The following is a 23,437-nucleotide window of genomic DNA, read 5'->3' as shown; positions in this document are numbered from 1 at the left end:
CATAAATGATGATGCGTAATCCAGGTGTAGGAGAAGATCCCTCTTTATTAGCAGATAGATAGGTGGCAAGTTATAAGGTAAGAAGATACAAAGGAGAAACCCCACCAGGAGCGAGCTACCAGCTCCTCACCCTGAGATGACCAACTGACAATCTCACCACAGTAAGGCACTCAAACATTCCATGATGTCACAGGACATTCTGATGAAGTGGTAGAGAGGGAAAAGATATAGAAATCATTTACTACACATCCTCTTCCGTTAGCGAACAACAGCAAGTAAGAAGTTAAGACGGAGCAGAAGGATTCTGAGGAAACTGTAGACACAAGAGCAAGTCAAAGAGATAATTTGAAAAGCAGGAAACTTAAGCATGGAAGCAGAAACAAAGAAAATTAAAAGTGGCATGTAGAAAGATATTCATAAGATGCACAAATGGTCATGGTTGGTCAAAACACAAGAATGCAAATTACATTACATGCCCATCCACCCTCCTTAATGAAACAAGGTAGCGATCCTGGTAAGCCAAATAGGGTGTAACAACCAAAAGACAAAATGTGTGCAGATGGAAGTAAGCACAATAAGAAGTACGCCAGGTCCAGATGTCCAAGGGAAAAGTAGCTATGAGCAACGAGGCTACAACCACGTCCCTAAAGAAAAGGTACAACTTGTAGCAAAAAAAAAACAAGATGGACAAACCCCCTTCAAGAAAGAGGGTGCACCTATAAGTACAATAAGTAAGTACTTAGGCAACTGTGCCATAAATGTAGCAACCTTCACAGAAAAAGGAATGCTTTGCAAAACAGACTAGTGCACCACGACAACCTCCCCTAATAAAAGGGTACAGCATGGAACAATGTAAAAATTGTTCAACGCAACTTCACCTAATGATGGAACAAGACCAAAATAGAGTGATGCAACTTTCTGACAATCACTGACAACCTCCCCTGACAAAAGGGTACACTATGGAACAATGTAAAAATTGTTCAACACAACATCACCTAATGGTGGCGCTGACCACGCACACCACCTTCCCCAAAAAAGAGTACACCAAAGGATACTAATCCTTGAAACTTCCGAACATAATAGTTACATGCAGACAACCTCCCCTAATGAAAGGGTACACCACATTAACAGTGTGTGACGTAACTTCTTCAAAGGGTAACAACATGACCCTAGGAAACAAAATATTGGCACTGACTGGCACCACAACCTCCCCACAACCTCCCCTAAGTAAGGGTACACCATAGGGTACTAACTCTTAGTACATGAATGGGGCATTGATTAGACACAAACACCCTAGCAGCCCAAGCAGGGTGAAACACAGGATACACACCCTGTGAGACCAGGACTACAACATCCCCTATTTATATATATACAGGGTACACCATAAGGTACAACATCGCCCTAGTTTCAAAATATGGCATTGACTAGCCCCACACCCTCCCCTAAATAAGGGTACACCGTAGGGTTAAGATGTTGCCTTAGGAACCCAACCCAAACTCCCGATGGTAGTGTACAGCATAAAATAACCACTGACAAGAATACACAAATAGAAAAACAATCCAACAACCTCCCAAAGATAGATGGGACAATTCATTATGCTCAACTCACACACCAACCCACAACAAACACTGAAATATAAATAAATTGAAGCATAAGCAAATGAAAAAAAACAAAAGAGTTTAGCTCTGGTGAGCGATTTCTCACCCGAGCTCTTCTTAGCCAGGATTGTCCATAAGCTCCGATGAGTGACTTCACACCAGGAAACTAAGTGGGGTGACATGCAGGCAAGTCCTGAAAAGCAGGCCACTGGATCCTCTGCTTAAGGAAACGACACTTCCAACCAAGACAAGAAGATTGCTGCAGGAGTTCGTCTAAAGTTGAGACATCCAGCGTCCCTGCGCCAGCATTGGAGAGGAAGAGAAACTGAGTCATATGCGACGACTCCATAGTGACTCCGACAGTCCCAGCACAGGCACCAACGAAACCGCAAGACGATATGCCAATTTTGCTTTACGCTTGTAACTTTATTGAAATTACACTGTGGTCGGCAACGCTTGTGCGGGAAAAACTGCACACAAAGCTTCCGCAGACCGACAAAGCTATTGCAATCCCAAAATGGGGATACGTCTGCATGACGCACACCGAATGGCTCAAGGCACGTTGCTGCGCCAAGACTTCTGAGGGCAGCCAAGGCAGGAGGAACAAAGATAGACGTCATAGAGATATGACGGGGGGCTGCTTGTGAAGGTAAGATGTGCGCGGCTTGTGCGCATTTTCAAATTTAAACATGTCAGCTCAACGGTGATGGAGGGGCGGCCACTCATGCCTTCAAAGTTATACGTGAGCACCGTGTGCATTTCCAAATTGTAAGATGCCGGCACAACGGTGATGGAGGGGCGGCCACTCATGCCTTCAAAGTTAAACGTGCGCCCCGTTATTAACGGCGAGATCCGCCAAGTCCCAACGACAGTCTGAACAAGTCAAGTAACACTCAGGGCAAAATTCCTCATAAACCAACTAGAAAAAAAAACACTCACCAACATAGAAATAGGGAAAAGACGTGACTTCACAGATGATGGGTGCTGTGATTGAGAGTGTACTGCTAGCGCCAGGGCACCTTCATAAGAGCAAACACAGAAAGTGCTCACAGGAGGAGAAGTGCCCACACTGTGTGAAAACACACTACATCCACAGTGGTTGAATTCAAAGCGAACTGTCAAGGCACTCAAGAAAGCCGGAAGGCACAACAGGGTGATCAGGCCCGCTGAGACAGTGGCTCTTATAGCTGGAAAGAGACAGTCTCCAGATGACAGCGAGATGGCAGTTGACTCTCTCACAACACGAACGCCCAGGTTGCAGGCTGTCCAAGTTGAAAAGGACACTGGTGGGGTTTACTGGGCGTTTCTCTGATCTCCAGGAGATGAACTTTCTTGAATCTAGAACAGTCCTTGGTTTCCTAAATGCTAAGATTCAATCTTCTTTCCTTGCAGCGTAGATTAGTCCAAGAAACGTCGCCAAACTGTGGTACATAAATGATGATGCGTAATCCAGGTGTAGTAGAAGATCCCTCTTTATTAGCAGATAGATAGGTGGCAAGTTATAAGGTAAGAAGATACAAAGGAGAAACCCCACCAGGAGCGAGCTACCAGCTCCTCAGCCTGAGATGACCAACTGACAATCTCACCACAGTAAGGCACTCAAACATTCCATGATGTCACAGGACATTCTGATGAAATGGTAGAGAGGGAAAAGATATAGAAATCATTTACTACAGAACGATAAAAAAATGTATTAAATTTAACCCAGCGATGCAAGGCGCACTACGAAATTCGTTTTATTAATTAAATTGTTTACTTACCTGCAATTATCCATATGCCGGTTTTTAGGAACCTCCACCCTGCCCCTCCCCACCCTCCTGCCCCACCGTAACTCCCTCCACGAGCCGTCACTGTTGCCCACTAGTATTGACCATCAATTTCCATATAACATATTTGTAAAGAAGGTTAGATTCGTGAGTTGACAGAAATAGGACAAGAGGAGAAGTGTGGCTCAGGGGTTAGAGGCGGCAGACCTGGAAGCTGAGATCGGCCCTGGACCAGGGTTCAATTCCCCGCCTCGACAGGGCTTGTGCTCAATAATTCCACGGACTCGATAATTCTCGCTCCGGTGCCTACTCGACTCACGGGTTCACACTCTGCGACTCTGGGCAATAGCTTACTTAATCTCCACAACGGCCCCTCGCGGCGGGATGCCTGGCTTTCACCTTGTGGATACCCTGCCGGGGTTATCTCACAGGGGAATACCAGGACGGGTTCCCTAAGCAAGCGCTTAGATGCCTGCGATGTGGGTGGTTTGCGCTATATAAATACATGTACATTTACATATCCTATACAGAGTTTTTCATCATGAACATAACAGTTGAAATAAAATTTCCCCTTTACTCTTTTAGAAGACAAAGCAATTAATTATATCTCTTTGAAGAAAACACTGAATGTTTGTAATTTAATCGTACTTTTTTTTCCAGCTGAAAAGATCTTAAAAGAATATGCGAATTCTGCATTCTTCCATGCATTGTTTGAGTTTCTGTCAACTATCTGCTAAACGCTCTTGTGTTTTTAGATTTTCCATTTTCTTAAAATCACTAACTATTTCCCTGCACGTGACTTTGAGAGCATGCCAGGGTCATATCCTTTTGTGTTTGAATTAGGTCCACGTAATGCAATTGGACATATATTAGTTATGTAGAATTAATTTCATAGATAACACCACATGACACTTGAATTGAGTTACCTTGATTTCTGTTTTGCCCTCTTATACAAAAAAAAGGTAATGAAATCGTATTTATACAAAACAAATTTATCAGTTGCGTCTCGTCAAATATCCTGTATTCAGACATAAACACAGCCTTGAGTTGCACTTCCAAGTTGTAATAAAACATATTTCTTCCTAAAGCAGGTGATTTCTGTAGCATTGGACCCTGTGTAACGGACGCAGCTACCTGCATAAACATAAAAGGAGGGCGTGTCTGTCGATGCCCGTATGGCTATTATTATAAATCTGATTCGAAAATGTGTTCTCAAGGTAAGACAGTACCAGTATATCCAGCATTGTAACACACACACTCGCACACTTGATACAGATGCAAAGAAAATGCTTTGTGTGTAAAACATTATGTGATAAAAAACTAAATATTTAATGGCAAAATATTGAAATAAATGATTTTTTACTCCTAGGTACTCTCTTAATTTGAATCAAGTTATAATATAAAATATGTGTATAAGCAAACAGGATAACTAGGCCCATGCATGCTGTAGAAGTGTGTGTCCGTTCACAAATGTAAATATACAGGTGTAAATTTGCTCATGGGTAAATCTACCACTGCACCTAGTAGTAACACTTCATTGCTATTCACCATTTCCAAGTGTACACTTACTCCTAGGAGCAGACATACATATTTCCAGACCCTGATGGAACCTCTTACACACTTGGATTTAAGAGTGTAACGTTACTGCTCGTAAACTTTCACATAGTGGCAGAAACCTCCACCAATATGGCAGCGATCTACCTGTGGAAAGTATAGGAAAAATAATTAAAGTTTACTAATACTTTACAACCATTTTTAATATTTTAATGTACAATATTACTGTAAAATCATTTTATATATTTCCCTGCTTTTAATGTGAATCCAACCTGATTAGCCTCAGCATATTCACGGTTCAGTAAATAATGTAATGCCAACTTTATTTTTACATACTTTTTATAGGGAAATTGAATTACTCTCTGGGGACTATCTTCTGTATGAGCATTTGAGTGCATCGATTTTTCACTTTTTATCATTGGCTATAGTAAATCTTGCAAACAGTTTACATCAACGACTACGTTTCAACTCCGAAAAATCCAGCAGATCACAACCAAAGTGTGGGAAGCACTTTGGCTTTACAGCATGAATGTTTGACATAATTTATGGCTGGCATACACCTGTTTTACTTCTAAAATGCGTAGCCTTTAGTTCAACTTATGTTTGGGAATAGGGTACATTGTGGTCATTTACAAGAGAAAACTGTACATGGAAAAAAATCCATCTCTGAATCTTTTCCATCTCATAATTGCAATAGACATAGATAGACAAGTCAAGCTTTTATTTTCCATGGTCACTCAGAACCCATCAATGAAAATCATCAGTGTTGTTGATGCCTAATATAGGAACAAAACATTCACACTGTACAGACAACTGTGTAACCCTGCCTCTTCTTTAACTCTTCTGGCTTACCAAATTTCTCAAATTTGTTTCAATAACTTTAAAACCACAGAGGGGCCCATGCTACCAATAGATAACTGGCCACTGCTGCATTGTGAAAGCGCACAGTGTATCCCCACACATAATGCAAAGTTGTTCCTGCACCATGAGAACTTTGAATTGAATCCAAAAAGTCACAGAAATGCCTTATTGATTCTTAGAGTCAAAGGCTGTAGGATCATTAAATTTTACTTTAATCCATTGCATTAAAATCACAAACCATCTAACATTATGTTGCACTTTAAAATCTGCCTTATTACCCCGAGAGAAACAAGCATTTGCAATGCAATAGGTCTCGCATTAGGAAAGTTTGAGTTACTGATATTGTAAATGACACATTTTTTGTTTGTGTTGGTTTTGAAAATAGCTAAATTATTAGCTTTGTCATTTACAATGCCAATAGTTTTAACTTTCACAAATGTGACAGCTATAGCATTTGTAATGTAATATGTGTTGTATTTACGTGACTTAGATGTATTGATATTACAAATAACAATGGCTTTTATTTTTTTAAAATAATTAATACTTAATTAAAGACTATTGTAATTTATAATGGCAATAGCTTACACTTTTGTAAATAACTTTTGTGAAGATTATGTTCATTGTATTTTATTGTGTAGAGGTGGTGGTGGATGTGGTGGTGGTGGATGTGGTGGTGGTGGGTGTGGTGGTGTTGGACGTGGTGGTGGTGGAGGACGTGGTGGTGGTGGACATGGCAGTGGTGGATGTAGTGGTGGTGGATGTGGTGGTGGGGGACGTGGTGGTGGAGGTGGTGGTTGTGGACGTGGTGGTGGAAGGGTGTGGTGGGTGCTGTGGTGGATGTGGTGGTGGACATGGTTGTGGTGGTGGTGGACGCGGTGGTGTTGGACGCAGTGGTGTTGGACGCGGTGGTGGTGGATGTGGTGGGCGTGGTGGTGGTGGATGTGGTAGTGGTGGAAGTGATGTTGGTGGATGTGGTGGTGGTGGATGTTGTGGTAGTGGACGTGGTGGTGGTGGTGGACATGGTGGTGGTGGATGTAGTGTGGATGTGGTGGTGGACTTGGTGGTGGACATGGTGGTGGACGTGTTGGTGGTAGTGGATGTGGTGGTGGTGGAGTTAGATGTGGTGGTGGACGTGGTAGTGGCCTCCTGGTAGACGTGGTATTGGACATGGTGGTGGTGGTGTACATGGTGGTGGTGGACGTGGTGGTGGATGTGGTGGACATGGTGGTGGTAGACGGGGTGGTGGTGGTAGTGGTGATGGACGTGGTGGTGGAGGTGGGTGTGGTGGTGGTGGACGTGGTGGTGGTGGACCTCGTGGTGGTGGATGTAGTGGTGGTGGATGTAGTGGTGGTGGCCCTGGTGTTGGTGGACGTGGTGGTGGTGGACGTGGTGGTGGTGGATGTGGTAGTGGTGGAGGTGGTGGTGGTGGAGGTGGTGGCTGTGGACCTGGTGGTGGTGGCGGTGGACGTGGTGGTGGTGGTGGATGTGGTGGTGGTAATGGATGTGGTGGTGGATGTGGTGGTGGTGTTGGTGGTGGACATGGTGGTGATGGATGTGGTGGTGGACGCAGTGGTGGTTGACATGGTGGTGGTGGTGGATGTGGTAGTGGTGGACGTGGTAGTGGTGGACATGGTAGTGGTGGATGTGGTGGACATGGTGGTGGTGGACATGGTGGTGGACGTGGTGGACGTGGTAGTGGTGGACGTGGTGGTGGTGGACGTGGTGGTTGTGGACATGGTGATGATAGTCGTGGTGGTGGTGGAAAACGTGGTGGTGGTGGACATGGTGGTGGTGGACGTGGCGATGTTGGATGTGGTGGTGGTGGTAGTGGTGGTGGACATGGTGGTGGTGGAGGTGGGTGTGGTGGTAGTGGTGGTGGACATGGTGCTGGTGGAGGTGGGTGTGGTGGGGGTGGACGTGGTGGTGGTGGACATGCTGGTGGTGGACGTAGTGGTGGTGGATGTGGTGGTGGTGGATGTGGTGGTAGTGGATGTGGTGGTGGACGTGGTAGTGGTGGGTGTGGTGGTGGTTTAGTGGTGGTGGTGGACATGGTGGTTGTGGACATGGTGGTGATGGTGTGCGCTTACTCACGGTGGTAGACATGGTGGGCATGGTGGTTGGGGACATGGTGGTGACGGTGTGCGCTTACTCACAGCTTCGATTTTCGTGCAGTGGGCACACAGCCGAGGTGATCCGTGCGCAAGGAAGGAAATTAGTGAACTGGGGCAATATTTAAGGTTCAGTGGGCCCTTGGGTCAAGTCGCCAGTGCACCTGCTGCGCCAAATGGAAGCTAGGCCCCAACAATAGAAGAAAGCTGCAAGGAAACTGCTTCCGGGCACACAGGTGTGCACTGTGCTCCGCAAAGATCACAGGTACAAACCAAGGTGAACTAGACTCCTATGCATAGCTGAGAGGCAGCGACTCGGATTGCAAATGTTCCCCTACTTTGAGAAGCGAGATCCCCAGACACCAGCCCTAGGTGTGCCACAGAGCCGTGCCAGAGTGACTGCGCACACACTGCCTGCTCACAGGTCACGGGGCACTGTTCTGCCCTTTAAATGGAGTGTATTAGAAGTTAATAGTTCATTACATTTTAAGAGTCTCTTAATGTTCTGTTCAGTGACCGGCGCATTCCAGCGCCCTAATGAGTCGAGAGCCTGCCTCAGGGCTCACGAGGGCCGGAGACATGGGCAGAAAGGGATAGAGTGGGAAGAAAGAGCGATCAGGGGTGGGCAAAAGAAAGGAAAAAAAGAGAAACAGGGAGGAAAAGTGGTAAGTGAAGTGAAAAATGAAGAAATGCCGCAAAAGAGAAGATAAAAGGGGGTGCGTTAGGGACGAAGGACAGAAGAGGAAAAACAAACGAGCATGGAAAGATAACAAACAGCGGGTGGAATTAAACAACAGCGCAATAAAGAGCGAGGGGCGGGAGGAGATACAGAAGTTGAGAAAACGGGGACGGACGCACGCAGTAAACAGAAGAAAAGGTGGGGTAGGGAGAGAAGGGGGTTAAGAGAGGGACAGAAAGCGAAAGAAGGGAGAGGATGGTAGAGGGGAACAGAGAGAGACGCTACGGGAAGAAAGTCGGAGAGCAGAGATACAGAGGGAAGAGAACCGGGGAAAGCAGGGTAGCACGAGTAGCAGAGAGGGAGTAAAACGGAACAAGCTCTCAGAATTGTGTCCCGGGGGCGCGGGTGCCTTGTGTTTAAGAGCTTTTAACAAGCTCTTGGCATTGCATGGCGGGGCGGGGGAGCAGATTCCTTTGAAGTTTGATGCTGAGGCTCACAGGCTGCCAAATGATTTGCGATGTGCACGCACCCAGCTCACATGCACTGTAGGCAATCCGCCTTTGGGTGCATTTTTCAAAGCCCTTACTTTAATCTCGCCAAGCATCCCTAACGGGATGGCTTAGGCGAGACCTAAAAAAGGCCACTCCAGTCTATCCATATATGACTCTTGCTTCACTCTTTGGGTGTCTGTAGAGTGCATCATCTCTGGTTTCCTCTTCGTGAAGATGATGTTTCAGGACAGAGATCTCCCCCAAAAAAAACACATTTCCTTATGAGTTTTATGGTAGCCTGACTCTTCCAACAGTAATAAATCCCTCCCCTGTACATGGTAGATTCTCCATCCTGGTCACCTTACATGACTATATAGTTTTAGAGGAGTATTTCTCCCCACAAGGTGGGCCAGTAAGGCTTGTAGGTATTCTGATAAGTCCTGATGACAATTTTAAGGCCATAAAATCTTTTGTTACGGCAAGGCCAGGTTGGTAGTGGTAAAGGCTATGAACGGACCGACGTATCTCAGTATTAACTATTCATAAGGACCAAATTAAATAAGCCTAATTTATGTTATGAGTTAATGCAAGTGTACCTAAGTGCCCAGGTCCATTATTCTTTGCAGAGGATTACAATGTACTGCTGAATCCATCCATGACCAAATATTGTAAACATAACCATGTAAAACAATATAGTATGAGATCATTTTGAGGTTCACAGGATTGGTAGTTTGAGACTGGCTAGTTGTGGTGTTAGAAATCCCCTTGTAAAAAGGCATAACCATTGTTTTCAAGCAGATATATCTGTGAAGGCTTGATAATTATTAAATTTCCCACTTCTCATTATAATTATTATTATTAAACAACATTTATTGAGCGCATTGCTACCCGAAGGCCTCCCAGCGCTAGCAGCAAGGCTTTCTAAAAGGGAGATGATGAGACTCTGACCAAAGATCTACAGGAAGAGAATTCCAGAGTCTGGCTACGTTGTATATGAAGGACTTTCCTCCACATCTCACCCTTTTAACTTTGGAGTTTTTGCCAAATTTAAATTAGCCATGCATAGACATTTCATGGGGTAATAGAAGGCGATGAGAGGCTCATTGATGGATTGGTCATTCCCCCATAAGGTGTTGTGGGCTATGCACAGAGATTTGAACTTTATTCGATCTGAGATTGGAAGCCAATGTAAGGTCTTCAAGGCTGGCCTAGCCGACAAAGTTTTGGGCGTACCAAGTAGAAGCCGAAAGGAATAGTTCTGAACGACTTGAAGTTTCATTATCATTGAGTTAGGAGCTCTCAAATAAAGGGAGTTCCCGTAGTCCAATCGAGAGAGAACCAAGGCCTGGACAATGATTCCTCTTGCTCTCATGGGAAGGAGGGATGGGAGTTTCCGCAGGAGTCTGAGAATGCCATAGCAGGCCCCTGCCAGCATCCCTGCATGATGGTCGTATTTAAAGGATTAATCCAGCCAAACACCTAGGCTTTTGATTTTATTATTGGGAGTGGGAGCAGGGCAAAGGCTGGTTTCTACGCTAGTTTAGGATCCATACTTGAAGAGTTGGTCATGAGCATTAGCTCTGTTTTTCCTCCGTCAAGTTTAATACAGGAGTGGTCCATCCAGGATGCCACTTTCTCTAAGCAAGTTTCCAGGTCGGATGGAGTGCATTGGTGGTGGTTGAGAGCAACCACCAACTGTGTATTGTTGGCATATGTCACAATTGTGATCCTGTATGGCAAAATAATGTCTGCGAGCGGTTTCATGTATACATTGAATAGTGTCGGGCTCAGGGATGAGCCCTGAGGCACTCCACAGCTGAGGGATAGGCTCTTAGATACAGAATCTCCTGCAAATACCTGGAATGATCTACCATATAGGTAGGACCTAAGCCCGGTAATAGCACGAACACAAACTCTGACCATGTGTGACGGACGGATTTTCAGACCAGATAGAATCAGCTCACCAGAGCATCACCAACCCAGCCGAAACGTAACCACCTCCCTCCTCAGGACCCATCTATCCAGGCACCTGGGTACCTACCTGAGGATGGGGAACTCGCAATATACAAGCTCATATCATCAGAAACACCACTAAATCTATAGGGATTACTAGGAATACTCACTGATTACTAAGGACGTCCATGCCCTACACCACACTCATGCCTCATAGTCTCGCGACCACATGGGCCCAGACTAATCTACCCTGGGGCAGTTTGGATTATGTACCATTACACACTGGTTACACCCAGTGCTCGCTCAAGATAGACACTGTATCCCCCCAGTGCTCTCACTATTTCATCCAGGGCCCAAGCCACAATCCTGTGGGTATACACACTGACCACAATCAGTGCTCTCACTAATGCCACTCTCTCTCTAGCAGCAATCTCACTACACACCGTATCCTCCGGTGCTCTCACAAGCCACAATCTTGTGGGTATACACACTGACCACAATCAGTGCTCTCACTAACGCCACCTTCCCTAGCAGCGATCTCACTACACACCGTATCCACCCGGTGCTCTCATTAACGCCGCTACACAATGACGATCACTTTCCTATGAATACCTTCAGCTCTCTCTCTCTCTATGTTGGGAAGTTTCTCTCACTATTCACTAGAGGTTCACTACTACAATATTATAGATCACACAACAGTTTACCAAATTAGATGATGTACAATCTATTCTCCCCCTAAAGGGGCCCCTCTCTCCCTCATTGCTCAGTCACTACTTACCTGACCGGGAATTACATCCGTTCATGAAAACAATGCCTGACTAGAAGAACAGGTTACCCTGATTGAACAAGAATACGAGGCACATGCTGGTTCACTAAGAACTGGGGTATCTTTATTACAATATCAATAAAATGGGAATAGACACATACACAGATCTGCGGGGTCTCTGTAAAGCTTTATTACTATACTACATCCACATGTAACTAACAGGAACTGTAAATAGACTGCACACCGCTGAAAGAAAAAGGATTAGACATACAATAGGGACAAGGTTAATATTTAAAGATAAGGAAAGGTATCACCTAAGGAGTGTGGGGTCTTGCTCTAGCTGTCATCTGGGCTCCTCTCTCGTCTGTGCCTTAGCTTGTCTTAGATCCTCTCCTGCACTCTTGGACACACATCTGCGCTGATCACTCTGCACTGGATTCCTCTCCCCCACAAACTCTCTCCACCTTCCAGCTTCAGCCTAATTGTTTCTGCCGCTCTGATAACCGTTCGCTCCACTAGCTTCTTCACTCTGTCTAATTGTCTCTATTCCAATGTCCAATTCACTCCAGCTGCTCCCACAGATTAATCCACGATATAACTTCAGTCTCTTCCAAAAGGCATTACTTCAGACTCCAGCTGTTCACAACTCCTCCTGATAAGTAACTGCTTCTGACTGCTTCCTTCAGTTTCAGCTCACTGACTGTCTGTCTGTCTTCTCTCTGTTCCAAGCATCTTCTGTCTCTTCTCCTCTGCTCCAACTCCTCTCCTTCTGCACTCAACTCTTTCTGCTCCAATCATCAACTGAACTCCTTCCAACTCAAACTCTTTCTTATTCTCCACTCCTCCTGCAACTGCACTCCTCTCCTCTGCTCCAATCCAACTCAACTAACTTACTCCGCCTCTGCACTTCACTAATATAGAATGCTATTCCCTCATGGAAATTTCCAACAGAGGGCTGCCTCCCACCGAATTCCTGTGCCAGCTCCAGGGCCCCTCGCGCAACCGCAGTGCGCATCCGCATGTTACGTCTGGGCCCAAGAGACAAACACATTCTTCCGATAAGAACCAGTCCCGGCTGGTGTTCCCCTAGCGAACAACAGCTCAAAACTAAAATATTACCTTTAGCCTGCAAGCATCTCAGTTCTGCAGGGACAGAAAGCAAAATGGAGTCTCTCTAGTTCTGGGCCTTGTAGGCCTGAGAAGGATGAAATAACACTTAGCTCTGTCAGAGTACATACACAAACCATACCAATATGTAATATAAAGTCAGGACTACAGGATCCACCCTCTACTATAGGTAGGATGATGAAAGGACACATAATTATGTCAAAGCCAATAGGCAATAGATGGATTAGAGTCAAGAATAAGGGATCCATCATCATATAAAGCAGCTATCCTCTAGTTTATGCTTCTAGGTCTGGAAAAAGGCTTTAAAAGGACCAACACAAAGCAAGAATACAGATTCAAGATGTTAGCAAGCTTAAAGTCATCATCACTCAGAAATAGAGCCAAAAACCATGTCAGAACACCATGCTACGTCTGTTTAAGGGAATGCCTGATTTGACTGTGTTGAATGCATAGCTCAGATTGAGGAGGATGATGGCTACTGCTCATCCCCTATCAAGAGTTCTCTTGGATTCTTCACCCACGGACAGCAGAGCTGTTTCTGTTCCATGTTGAGGACAGAACCCCATCTGTGAGTAGTGTAGGAGATTTGAGTTTCTAGGAAATTGGAGAGGATTGTGTTGATGTATTTCTCTAGGATCTTATAGATCCCAGGGAGCAAAGAGATAGGGCGGTAGTTACCCAAGACATGAGGGATTAGGCTAAGCTTTTTAAGTAGAGCTTTCACTATGGCATGCTTCCAGGGGGCTGGCACTGAGCCAGAAGAAATAGATAGGTTTATAACCTCTAATATAACTGGAAGCACTACTTTGACTTTGCGTAGGAAGTGTTGGGATGTTGGGTCGAGAGGGGAGCCAGATTTTCTTTGGGAAAAAATTGCCAATAGAGAATCCAAATTCATGGCGGGAAATTTCTCCAGTGCCTGCTCAGTGCAGGGAAGTAACCTCTACCACGCCGCAAATCCATTGCGGACTGCCATATGAGGGTCTGTAACATGACTGTACCTCACCCTAGGTTGCCTCCCCTCCCCCCGACCTGAGGAAGACCCACCTGCACAGGGTATAAATAACTCTCATTGCACCAGGGTCGAAACATCGACACTCTCCCCAAGTGGGCTTGTACCTGATATCATCCCAGCCCTGCCTTTTCACTGATGAATGTTCTCTGTGCGTCGTCAGAAAATCATGAAAAGAATATTTGTAAAACCATAAGGGACAGGCCTATCTGTGAATCTGGTGCCACTATGAACCACGACCAGTTTTACTAACGATCCCAGAATGTGTAATTAATTGGTTTTTTAAACTGCCTTTTGGATTCCCCTCCTTTATATCTGTCCTACCTCACAAGCACTTTCCTTTTTCACACTCCCCTTGGAGCAACCTCTTTATCTATTTGGAGCATTGAATATGGTGATCTGTTATAAAAGTAACTAAATAATAACAGTTACTATTGGAGCGCTATTTTGTGCCTTTGTATATTTTGAGGATATACTTGTTTGCATTGTAAAGACAATGGTTGTACATTAATGATACAATGCTAATTCTATATGTGCCGGATGTCCTTTGACTAATGAATGTTTTTTATAACTGAATTGTAGCTTTAAAGAAATATAGGACCATTGCTTCCTATATAAGTGGAGGGAGGGGACTTCTCAATTGCTAGAGGGTCACTGACACATGTGGAGCCAGGAATTGCATTATAGATGTCTTGAATTTTTCCGCAGAAAAAGTCAGCAAGTTCATTGCAGCAGGCAGATGAGACAATTTTCTGTGAGTATGAGGGTGAAATCTCTAGGAGGTTCCTTGCAATGCGGAAGATTTTCCGGGGAGTGTTGGCTGCTGAGTTAATTTTTCCTTCATAAAGTGCTTGTCATTTTTTTATTTCCAGTTGGTAGGGTTTTATAGATTCTCTATATTTTAGTTTACGTGATTCATTGTAAACTATCCTCCATTTCCTCTACAGTCTATTGCAGATTTGTTTTAGTGATCAGAGTTAAGGTAAGTACCATGGTGACATTCTCTTTCCCACTTTTTTGTAGCTAATATTAACAGGGATGACTGTGTTGAGTGAGGACTCTATCCAGTGAGTAAAGTTTTTCAAGGCTAGAACAGGGCTGGGGTCTAATTTAGGCTTAGAGTTTTCAAGAGCAGTGATCCAGGAATCTACAGAAAGCTTTGACCATGGACGGTCTCTCGTTTTAATGGGATCAGTAGTGGTGAATTGAGATAACGATTTCAGTGAAGTGGGAATTAAAAATTATCAGACAAAGCACAGGAATAGGATCGCCCACTGACAGTTCATCATTGTTGGAGAAAACAGGGTCTAAGGTATGGCCTTCCTTGTGTGTATGGCCATTCACTTTGTGTGAGAGCTGAGCGGCTGATAGGTCTAGGGAAAGATTTGAGGCATCTGCATTATTTAAATTATCAAAGTGTAGATGAAAATCCCCCAGAAGAGTGATATTAGGGGAAGAGTTTACTAGAGTAGTCAATATTTCAGGGAAAGAGTTAAGAAATTGTCCACAGACACCTGCACAGCGAGAAATTAGAATCCCTGAGAAAGTCTGGGTGGTGAAGAGTAGTATAGAGACAAATAGATTTTCATAACCCAGGACAAGATTAGGCTTGATACGACATTTGAAGGAGTTTTTAAAAATGATGGCAACACCTCCACCTTTTCTCGTTTCACAGTCTTTCCTCTGAATATTATAGCCTGGGGAGGAGGGTTTAGATCAGGTCAGGTTCAGACTCCTTATGGAGCCAGGTTTCTGTTAGAAATAGCACATCTGGTTGTTCATCCTCTAAAAATATGTTACGTTCAGCTGAGTGTTTTGGTAATGATCTACAGTTGAGTAAAAACATTTTATAAGTATAAGGTGACTGTGGGTTTGGCAACATCTTCAATGCGGAGTGCAGCCTGAAGCAGCACTGAGTACAGCGTGGGTCGCCATTCGATAAGTTCATGGTGTGTCGACAATTATCATCACACTGGCTTCTTAAATTTAATAGTTGAGAGGAGGTGTAAGCACAGGAGCAGGCCTAAAAGGTCCAGGTCTAAAATTCTGGCACAGTAGCAGGCATATGTCCCATGAGTTACTTGGTTGTTTTTTTTTCAGGGTCGTCTCGGGGTGTTAGACAGTCATGATGGGCCTTTAGAAGAGTTCTTCTGGGCAGCTCTACATTTAGGGGATTCAAAATGAAAAAAGAAAAACAAAATTCCCAGTAATGAGGACTTAGTGAACCTTTGTGATCTCTGGGATATGTTTATAGCAGTACTGAGGGGGGTCTGCTGATTTTTAGAAAACATTTTATTATGGCCCTTTTCGCTCCCTCTATAGTTTCTGGTTTTGGCCTTTAGCAGTACATAATTTTGCAGACGTCAGCGACAACACACCCTCAGGCATACGTCACGCTTTACAAAGTATAATAATATCAAATATCACATGTTTAGATTATACCTGAAAGGGACCACTGTGAATTAAGGGAAATCTTGCATCTGGACGCATCAATGAGCTCTCACATGCAGTATAAAGCAATTATCCGTAGACTATAAATAATGAAAGCAGAATCTTACATATATTACAGAAGCATACTTTTTCCATAATTCACATGGCAATTGAGATATTATGAGCCTGCTCTCAAGGCTTCCATAAGTTTAATTGTAATATTTAGTCAGGCAGATATCACAGTTTCCGCATTAATTAGTATTACAAAAAATCTGGTAATGCCGTATCCTTGGAGATTTCTCTGGAGACCTTTTACCACATTAGTCCTAACAGAATACATCTGTGAAAAACTACTCTGACTTTTGGGAAAGATTGCTGAATCAGCTTGGGAGCACTCATTTTTGCAGTAATGTCCCATTTCTAGGGGAGAAATGTTAATAGTGTCGTAAATATTTATCCTGAAATTACTGAACTCTGCGGCATTGATTATTCCAGCTGTGGGATTTCCAATGTGTTTTTATGTATTAGTTGTAATCAGGGCCTACGAGCAGAACCGCCTTGATACAGAATTATTATTAAGGCTAATCATCAGAGGAAGCCATTTGAGGAACAAGAGGAGATCTTGGAAACTTTGATAGCCTTAATTGAGGGTGTATAAGGTGATCTTTCACACACTCAGGAACAGCTCACTGGGATTTTGAATTCAATAGCATTGTCCATTATAGGAACTACTCATAAAGAACAACAGGAAGAGTGTATATCTGGATAAGGAGTAGGCATTCCAATCTAAAGACCGGAAGTAAACATAGCTGTCAATATCATTGCTAGATTAAGCTTTGTGGGGAATCCTGGGAGCTCAATAAGGAGCTTTGTGCACTTTAACGCTCTATTATTTTGGACATAAAGAATACAGTTTTGATCAAAGTCAATGATAGAACTCCCTTGTAATGGTGGTAAATGTGCATTTCAGTTATTTTAGAACAAGAGAAGGATCGATTTATTAGACATCAACTCCAAATTCGGATTTGTAATGTAACACGTTCATCAGCTTTTACATGAGGAATACACTTTACTATTGCATCCTCCTTTGTTACAAAAAGCAATCCATTCCCTGCCATTATGAACACCTTAATATCATAATATCATATTGGGACTAAAGAAAATGTAAATGTGCTTGTAATAATGAGGGTACTTCTTGATCCTCTAATTTAGTAAGTAGTGCAGGTCAATGTTCATATCCTAGGTATGGATGACCCACAAACAACAATGTTCAGACCTTCAATTGTGTAGTCAGCCAACCTTGAACATCTCTCTCCACCATGAGAACTCATCTCCCACTTTGTTAACACGTCTGCTTCTTGCCAAATAGCCCCTCCCGTATCTTACTATGGCTACAGATAAACAATGCTTTTCACTAACAAACAAAGCCTTGTATATGCACCTACAGAGGAGAGAATGTGCAAGCAAAAACAATTCTCACGTGAAAGTTAAACATCGAAACTTAGGAACTTGAGGCCGGAAATTATGTTAAGTTAGCACAACAGTTAAAGTGCACGTGATTTATCTTGGAACATTTAAGAAATACATTCGAAATCCCACTTGTTTATCAGAATGTTAGACACACACAAAAAAACAGTGCCAATCTGCATGAATCAACGTAAATAGGTAGCGTGTAAGGGTAGAGGCAAAATTACGCTGCTCCACCAGGTTATCAGGATAGGGACTCTGGTAACGGGCCCAGTAATACCAATAATATAATATAGAACCCTAGGAATATGTAGATGTGTAGACCACCAAGGTAGGTGAAGCTGCAAGGGGGAGAAATTGTAGAAGGGAAAAGGGTATAACCACAAAGGTGTAGGCAAGGAGCAAACTGTGGGGAAATCATGAAAGAGAGAGCCATACACCTGAAAAGTTGACAGGCAAATGGCACCTATCAGTAACAGTTCTTAAATTCACCTGCAAGCTCCCATCCTCCCTCTGGCTACACTCTGATAGGTTCTTTACAAGATCTGGCCAGCAAGACTCGCCCTTATGCCCCATTCACAACTGACCAGCCCTCCAAAGCCCCAATCCCTCTTCTCCCCTTTCATTCTCTGCTGTGTCTGTCCATTGACGGTGTTGTTCTTGTATAGCTCATTACTCCTGATCCTGACACTCTATTGAGGTTAATAATTGAAAATGTACATTGAGAATAACACATTTTTGTTATCAATATTCTTACAATTAGCCAGGAATGTTTAGACCATGAAGAGAGCTGATGGCCTACTGAAAGCATTTCAGACCTGCAAGTCAATAGACACCGCAGCATTCCTGACCACCTCAGGACCACTCCTAACTTTGTGGAACACTGCCTCTGCCCCTTTCCTAAACCAGGGTGATACTGAGAATAGCCTTCTTCATCACAGTCCGTCGGGTAGTGTCCTATTGTCTGGGACCAGTAGCTCTGATTCTGAAACTTTTGAAACTTTGCTTTTCACCCTTATGTTCCGATTTGATCTAATTCTGAATTTGTGATTGGAACTTGACCCCTAAATTTCAATTATTTAAGTAGTAGTTTGCCCTGCTGCCTGAAAACATGTCAAGCCATTTTCAATATAAGAGCCTTTTATATGTGATATTTCCAGGTGATGTACTTTAGGTCGAACACCAGTTTAATCAGTCATTCTGAACCACCGTTGATATTGTCAATGGTGTCAGAAACTGGTCTCACTATCTTGTTTTGTATCACATGCACACGAAAAACGATTTCCATTGATTTAGTGGTTTTCCCACTGTTTCTTTAATTTTGAATCCCTGGAATTTTTACATCTTTTGTGGGCTGGGGACAACTGGTTAAATATGCCTTAGCAACACATGGTCTGCTTAAGCTTTGAGACTTTACACCTCTCGTACTACCCCTTCATTACCACGGTTACAGTGGCGTAACAAAGGCCCCTGCTACCTGTGCTGGGGGGGGGGGGGGTGGAGCGACCTTCAGGAGGCCCCCTCAGATCAGTACCTTGGCCCGAGTTAGTCCGGATGGGGCCCCTCTATGTACTTTGCATAGGGGGGCCTCACGTTTCGTTACGCCACTGCTCTGTCATGGTCTCAGGCTGATGCTGGAGGACAATGCAGGTCAACATTCACATGTGAATGCCACCCTCCCTATTGCATATGAGTTAGATCTAGGACTGTGGATGATATCTATCTCTACAACTGAAGTACATGTCAGGCAGAGCTTAAAGCTGTACTGGCCCGGCCCAGGACATCATTGCCAAATCAAGGTATGTTTTATAAGAATTAAATATTAATGTATTATTCCATTTGTTATTTAATAAAGTGCTGGCAATCAATATAAAATGTTAACACTATATGTATTTGACATGAAAATATTGTATCATTTTAGTTATCAATTTTAGTTCTCTTTACTGTTCTGAAATGAAACATTGTACGCTTGCACCAATTTACCTGAATTAATGGAGTATTATTATCTGTAACTTTAGGATGTCTTTCAGAATGAATAAGGAAACATGCATGGTAGCAGGAATTGAGTTGAGTAAATGTCCTTGGCATAACATTTGTTAATTAAAAGATGTTTTCAAGGAGAGGTCCACCAATAGATTTTTGGGTCCTTTTTGTGCAGCCTCAGGAAATATTAGCAGAAGGTACTGATAGCCTTCAAACTGAACATGGCTCGACTGTTTAGTTATTGGCGGAGGTGATGGACAGGGCAGGGTGGAGCTCCATGGCCACAGTGTTGCCCTAAGCGATGTTGGGTTCTATCCTGCAAAGAGATTATGGGAATTTTAGTGTCACGCGGGAATCTCTCAAAACTGAATGGCTTATCTACAAAGAACTGGCGTAGGGAAGCGCTACAAGTCATTTTGCTGCGCTACCCTACATCAACAAGAAATGGCAGGAATGCACCATATTTACAAGATACAGTGCATTCCTGTCCTTTCAGCTACTTCACAATTTGCAGCTGTGCGCCAAAGCAGGCGCCCTTGCACCATGGTGCAAGGGTGTTTGTGTTGTTGGCATGATTGTTTTTGTGCAGTAAGGACACCTTTATGAACAAAAGAATTATTGGAGGTGTTGTCCTCTTTCTATGCGTACTGCAGATTGCAGGATCCATAGAAAGAGGAAAATACGAGGAGAAATAACATTTCTCCTCTTACGCCACCACTGGGGAGGCACACGGTTTTCATACATTCCCAGGTTCATGCAATCTTGTACATTTGGGAATGTCAAAGCCTATGGGCGTTGCGTAGGAACACCTGTTGCAACAACCATGGCATGCCTCTCCTATGCAGTGTGAGGGAGTGCAGCAAGCCTAACATAGCTGCAAGGTCATGAAAAGCAATGCAGGGTGGTTTTTTGTGGCCTTGTAGACATGGGTCTGCAATGTGTGGTCTGCCGGAGCGTCAAAATAAGTGACCCTCCGGTGGCGTACAGGGCTCGTAAATAAGCCTCTGGGACGACATCAGTTCTTATTAAATGTACATATGCACAGTTTTGGAGCTTTTTATGAATTGGGTTAGGATCACCTACCAATGGCATGATTCCCATAGGAAGTCTAAAAGAAGAATAAAAAATAAATTTCTGTCTGCTGTGCAAGAAGACTCTTTCCCAACCTGTGTTCCCAATCTATTTCTGTCTTATTTGTTGCCCCAGGACCTGATTTTACAAACTAAGAGGTAACTTCCCTGACGTGGTCAACATGGACATTTAAACTAATGCTGTTGGGGGCGGCTGCCTGCATGTTTGGGCAACTTGCGTGGATAGGGTACAGGCTCGATGTGCAGGTCAGGGCAGAAGATGCTGATGACCAGTTCACAAGGTTGAAGTTAACTTGTATGCTGCAGGGGAGACCATTTCAAATCTGCATCTGCTGTTGAAAGATCCCTAATCTGATTCCATTAGTAATGGGAATGCTAAGGTCTGAAAGCCTAGAAACAACAAGCCCAAATTTTTCTCTGCAACTATTTTATGTCTAAAACATTCCCTAACATCCTTTACTTACAGACATCAGCACAGGAGCATTTACTTAGCAAAAGTGCCTCGTTGTTATATAACTGCACAAGCTTGTCCATTAAACACATTCCTTTCCTCACACAAGGTATTACCCCCAGGACCCTACGTCCCTGACACCTTCATAACAAAGTGAGATAATCCATCTCACTGATCGAAAAAAGAACAAAGGAATGCTGGACCTACCCCCCCCCCCCCCCCCTCTCCCGCCGGGAGTACATAAGCGTACAGGTCCCAGCATGCCCTCTGTTCTTTTTTTCTGTCATTCTGACAGTATCTTGGATGTGGCAGGAGCTAGGGCGCTCCTGTGTTTGCTGGACTTACGTGGGGGGCTGATGTTCGGTCCCTCCGGTCGTGGTTGCCTCTCCCTCCCTGCCGGGCTTGGGGGAGTGGCGCAGGCTGTGCTGGATGTTTCTTCAGCCGCGCGGCGTGGACCATACCACATGGGCTCTTCTTTTGCCCGATGGCCGCCCCTCCTTGCCTGCCGGGCTTACTGGGGGGCGCAACCTCTTGGTGTCTCTGGATTGGCTGATGGTTGCTTCCGCCTTCCGGTTTGGACATGCCTGTCTTCCACCCGGATGAGGGTCAGGAACTTCGTTTCCCGGCGGTTTTTGCTCCTGATAAAACCGGGTCGGTGGGGTGAGTACTGCATAGCGGTCTTTTCGCTGCTGCATTGCTCTTTCTATGCGGAGTTGTTTTTTTCCTCACCAGACGTTGTGTAGGATGGGGAAAAGTTTGAGGAAACGACGTCATAGGGAGCGGTCTTTCTCCTCCTCGTCCCCGGATACTTCCCTGTCTCCATCTCCTGCCAGGTCCAGGCGCCGTGGTAGGAGTGAGGATGCGCGTCTTAAGCGCTAGATCAGGGAGACTTTGTCTGAGATGGGTGATGTTGGGGCCCCCCGCAGGGGCCCGGCTCTGGTGTCTTCTGATTCTTCTGGCGATGAGTCTGCCTGGGTTGGGGACACTGACCTGAAGGGCAAGTATGTGGATAAGGACGCTTTGCCTGGCATTCTGAAGCATGTGAAGGAGAACATGGGGATTCCGTATGAGGCCGTTCCAAGTACCTCTAGGGGACCTTTGTTACAACAGTTTCAGAGTGCTGCCACAGTTAATGCCCCTGTGCATCTCTTCATTAAGGATGCCATGAAGAGGGAGTGAGCTGATCCAGATCGCATTTTAATTCCACTTTTTATGGCTCAGCTTTATCCTCTGCAGGATATGGCTACTGAACTTCCTGATTCTATTCCTATTGACTCCATTTTTGCTAGTTTGGTGGAGCTAACTTCCGTTGCTGAGGACGCCGTACTGAAGGGTCCGGTGGATACGTAGGCGGGTACTCCAATAGACGTCTGGAGTGGGTGAAAGTTTAAAATCGGCCGGAACTTAGTTGGAAAAGATTTCTATGTACAGTTTCTGGTTTAGTCAACGTTGAAGGATACAGTGTTCCAAAATATTGTGCACCTAATCTTTTGTTTCCTTGAAACCTGATCTGCAACAAAAAACCTTTCTGACTGTAAAATGCCAGACAGTGATGATGATAGGGATGCTGCTATATTAGCAGCTCGACTACTAGAGGATGACATGAGTCTCCTACATAATGACCGGATTGCTATCCTCATTCCGGTCAACATAAGAAAAACTATAACTTTAAAACTTATAGAACACGGACTGACATCACAAGGTGGTACAGTCATTTTCGTGATAGAGGCACACGAATTTCGGCAGACAGAGGTATTTTATTCATGGATAAACTTTCCAGCGGCAAACGCTACAACACACAAAAACCACCGGATAAATACACTCCTTTTGAGGATATTGAAATACCACTAAATTACCAAGAGCACCTGCTCTGGTTTAAAGGCGCCCTAAAACATAATGATCACATCACCAGGCTAGGTCTACTAGGTAGACCAGGAGCAACGTGGCCGGTTCTAGCCAGCTACACACCACATCCAGACATTGATAAAATGTCAAGAGAAGAACTTTTAGCACAGCTAAAATTGCTAATTAAAATTCACAGACAGTTAGTCCAATATGTAATGCGGACTACAACAGTCCAACCAGCTATTAATATTCCA

The 23,437-nt window shown here is 44.2% G+C and overlaps 1 protein-coding gene across 4 annotated transcripts in view; it reads left to right on the top strand.

Annotated features, from left to right (window-relative positions):
- MUC13 (mucin 13, cell surface associated) overlaps positions 1–23,437 on the top strand; it is an 818,501-nt gene that overhangs the window by 316,443 nt on the left and 478,621 nt on the right. For 2 of the 4 annotated variants that reach the window (XR_015308476.1, XM_086957098.1), the window contains exon 7: positions 4,456–4,581. Coding sequence is in view for 2 of the 4 variants with exons in the window: in XM_086957098.1 (XP_086813224.1) it covers positions 4,456–4,581 (126 nt within the window). In the remaining 2 variants the exon portion in view is untranslated. Of the gene's footprint in view, positions 1–4,452; positions 4,582–23,437 lie in introns of all 4 variants that reach the window. The other 2 variants (XR_015308475.1, XM_086957097.1) reach the window with 1 other exon arrangement.

This window comes from Lissotriton vulgaris, chromosome 2_1 (assembly GCF_964263255.1).
Source record: "Lissotriton vulgaris chromosome 2_1, aLisVul1.2, whole genome shotgun sequence".
NCBI classification, from domain to species: Eukaryota; Metazoa; Chordata; class Amphibia; order Caudata; family Salamandridae; genus Lissotriton; species Lissotriton vulgaris.
The sequence above is the reverse complement of the archived record's forward strand: the minus strand, read 5'-3'. Positions and strand labels throughout refer to the sequence as shown.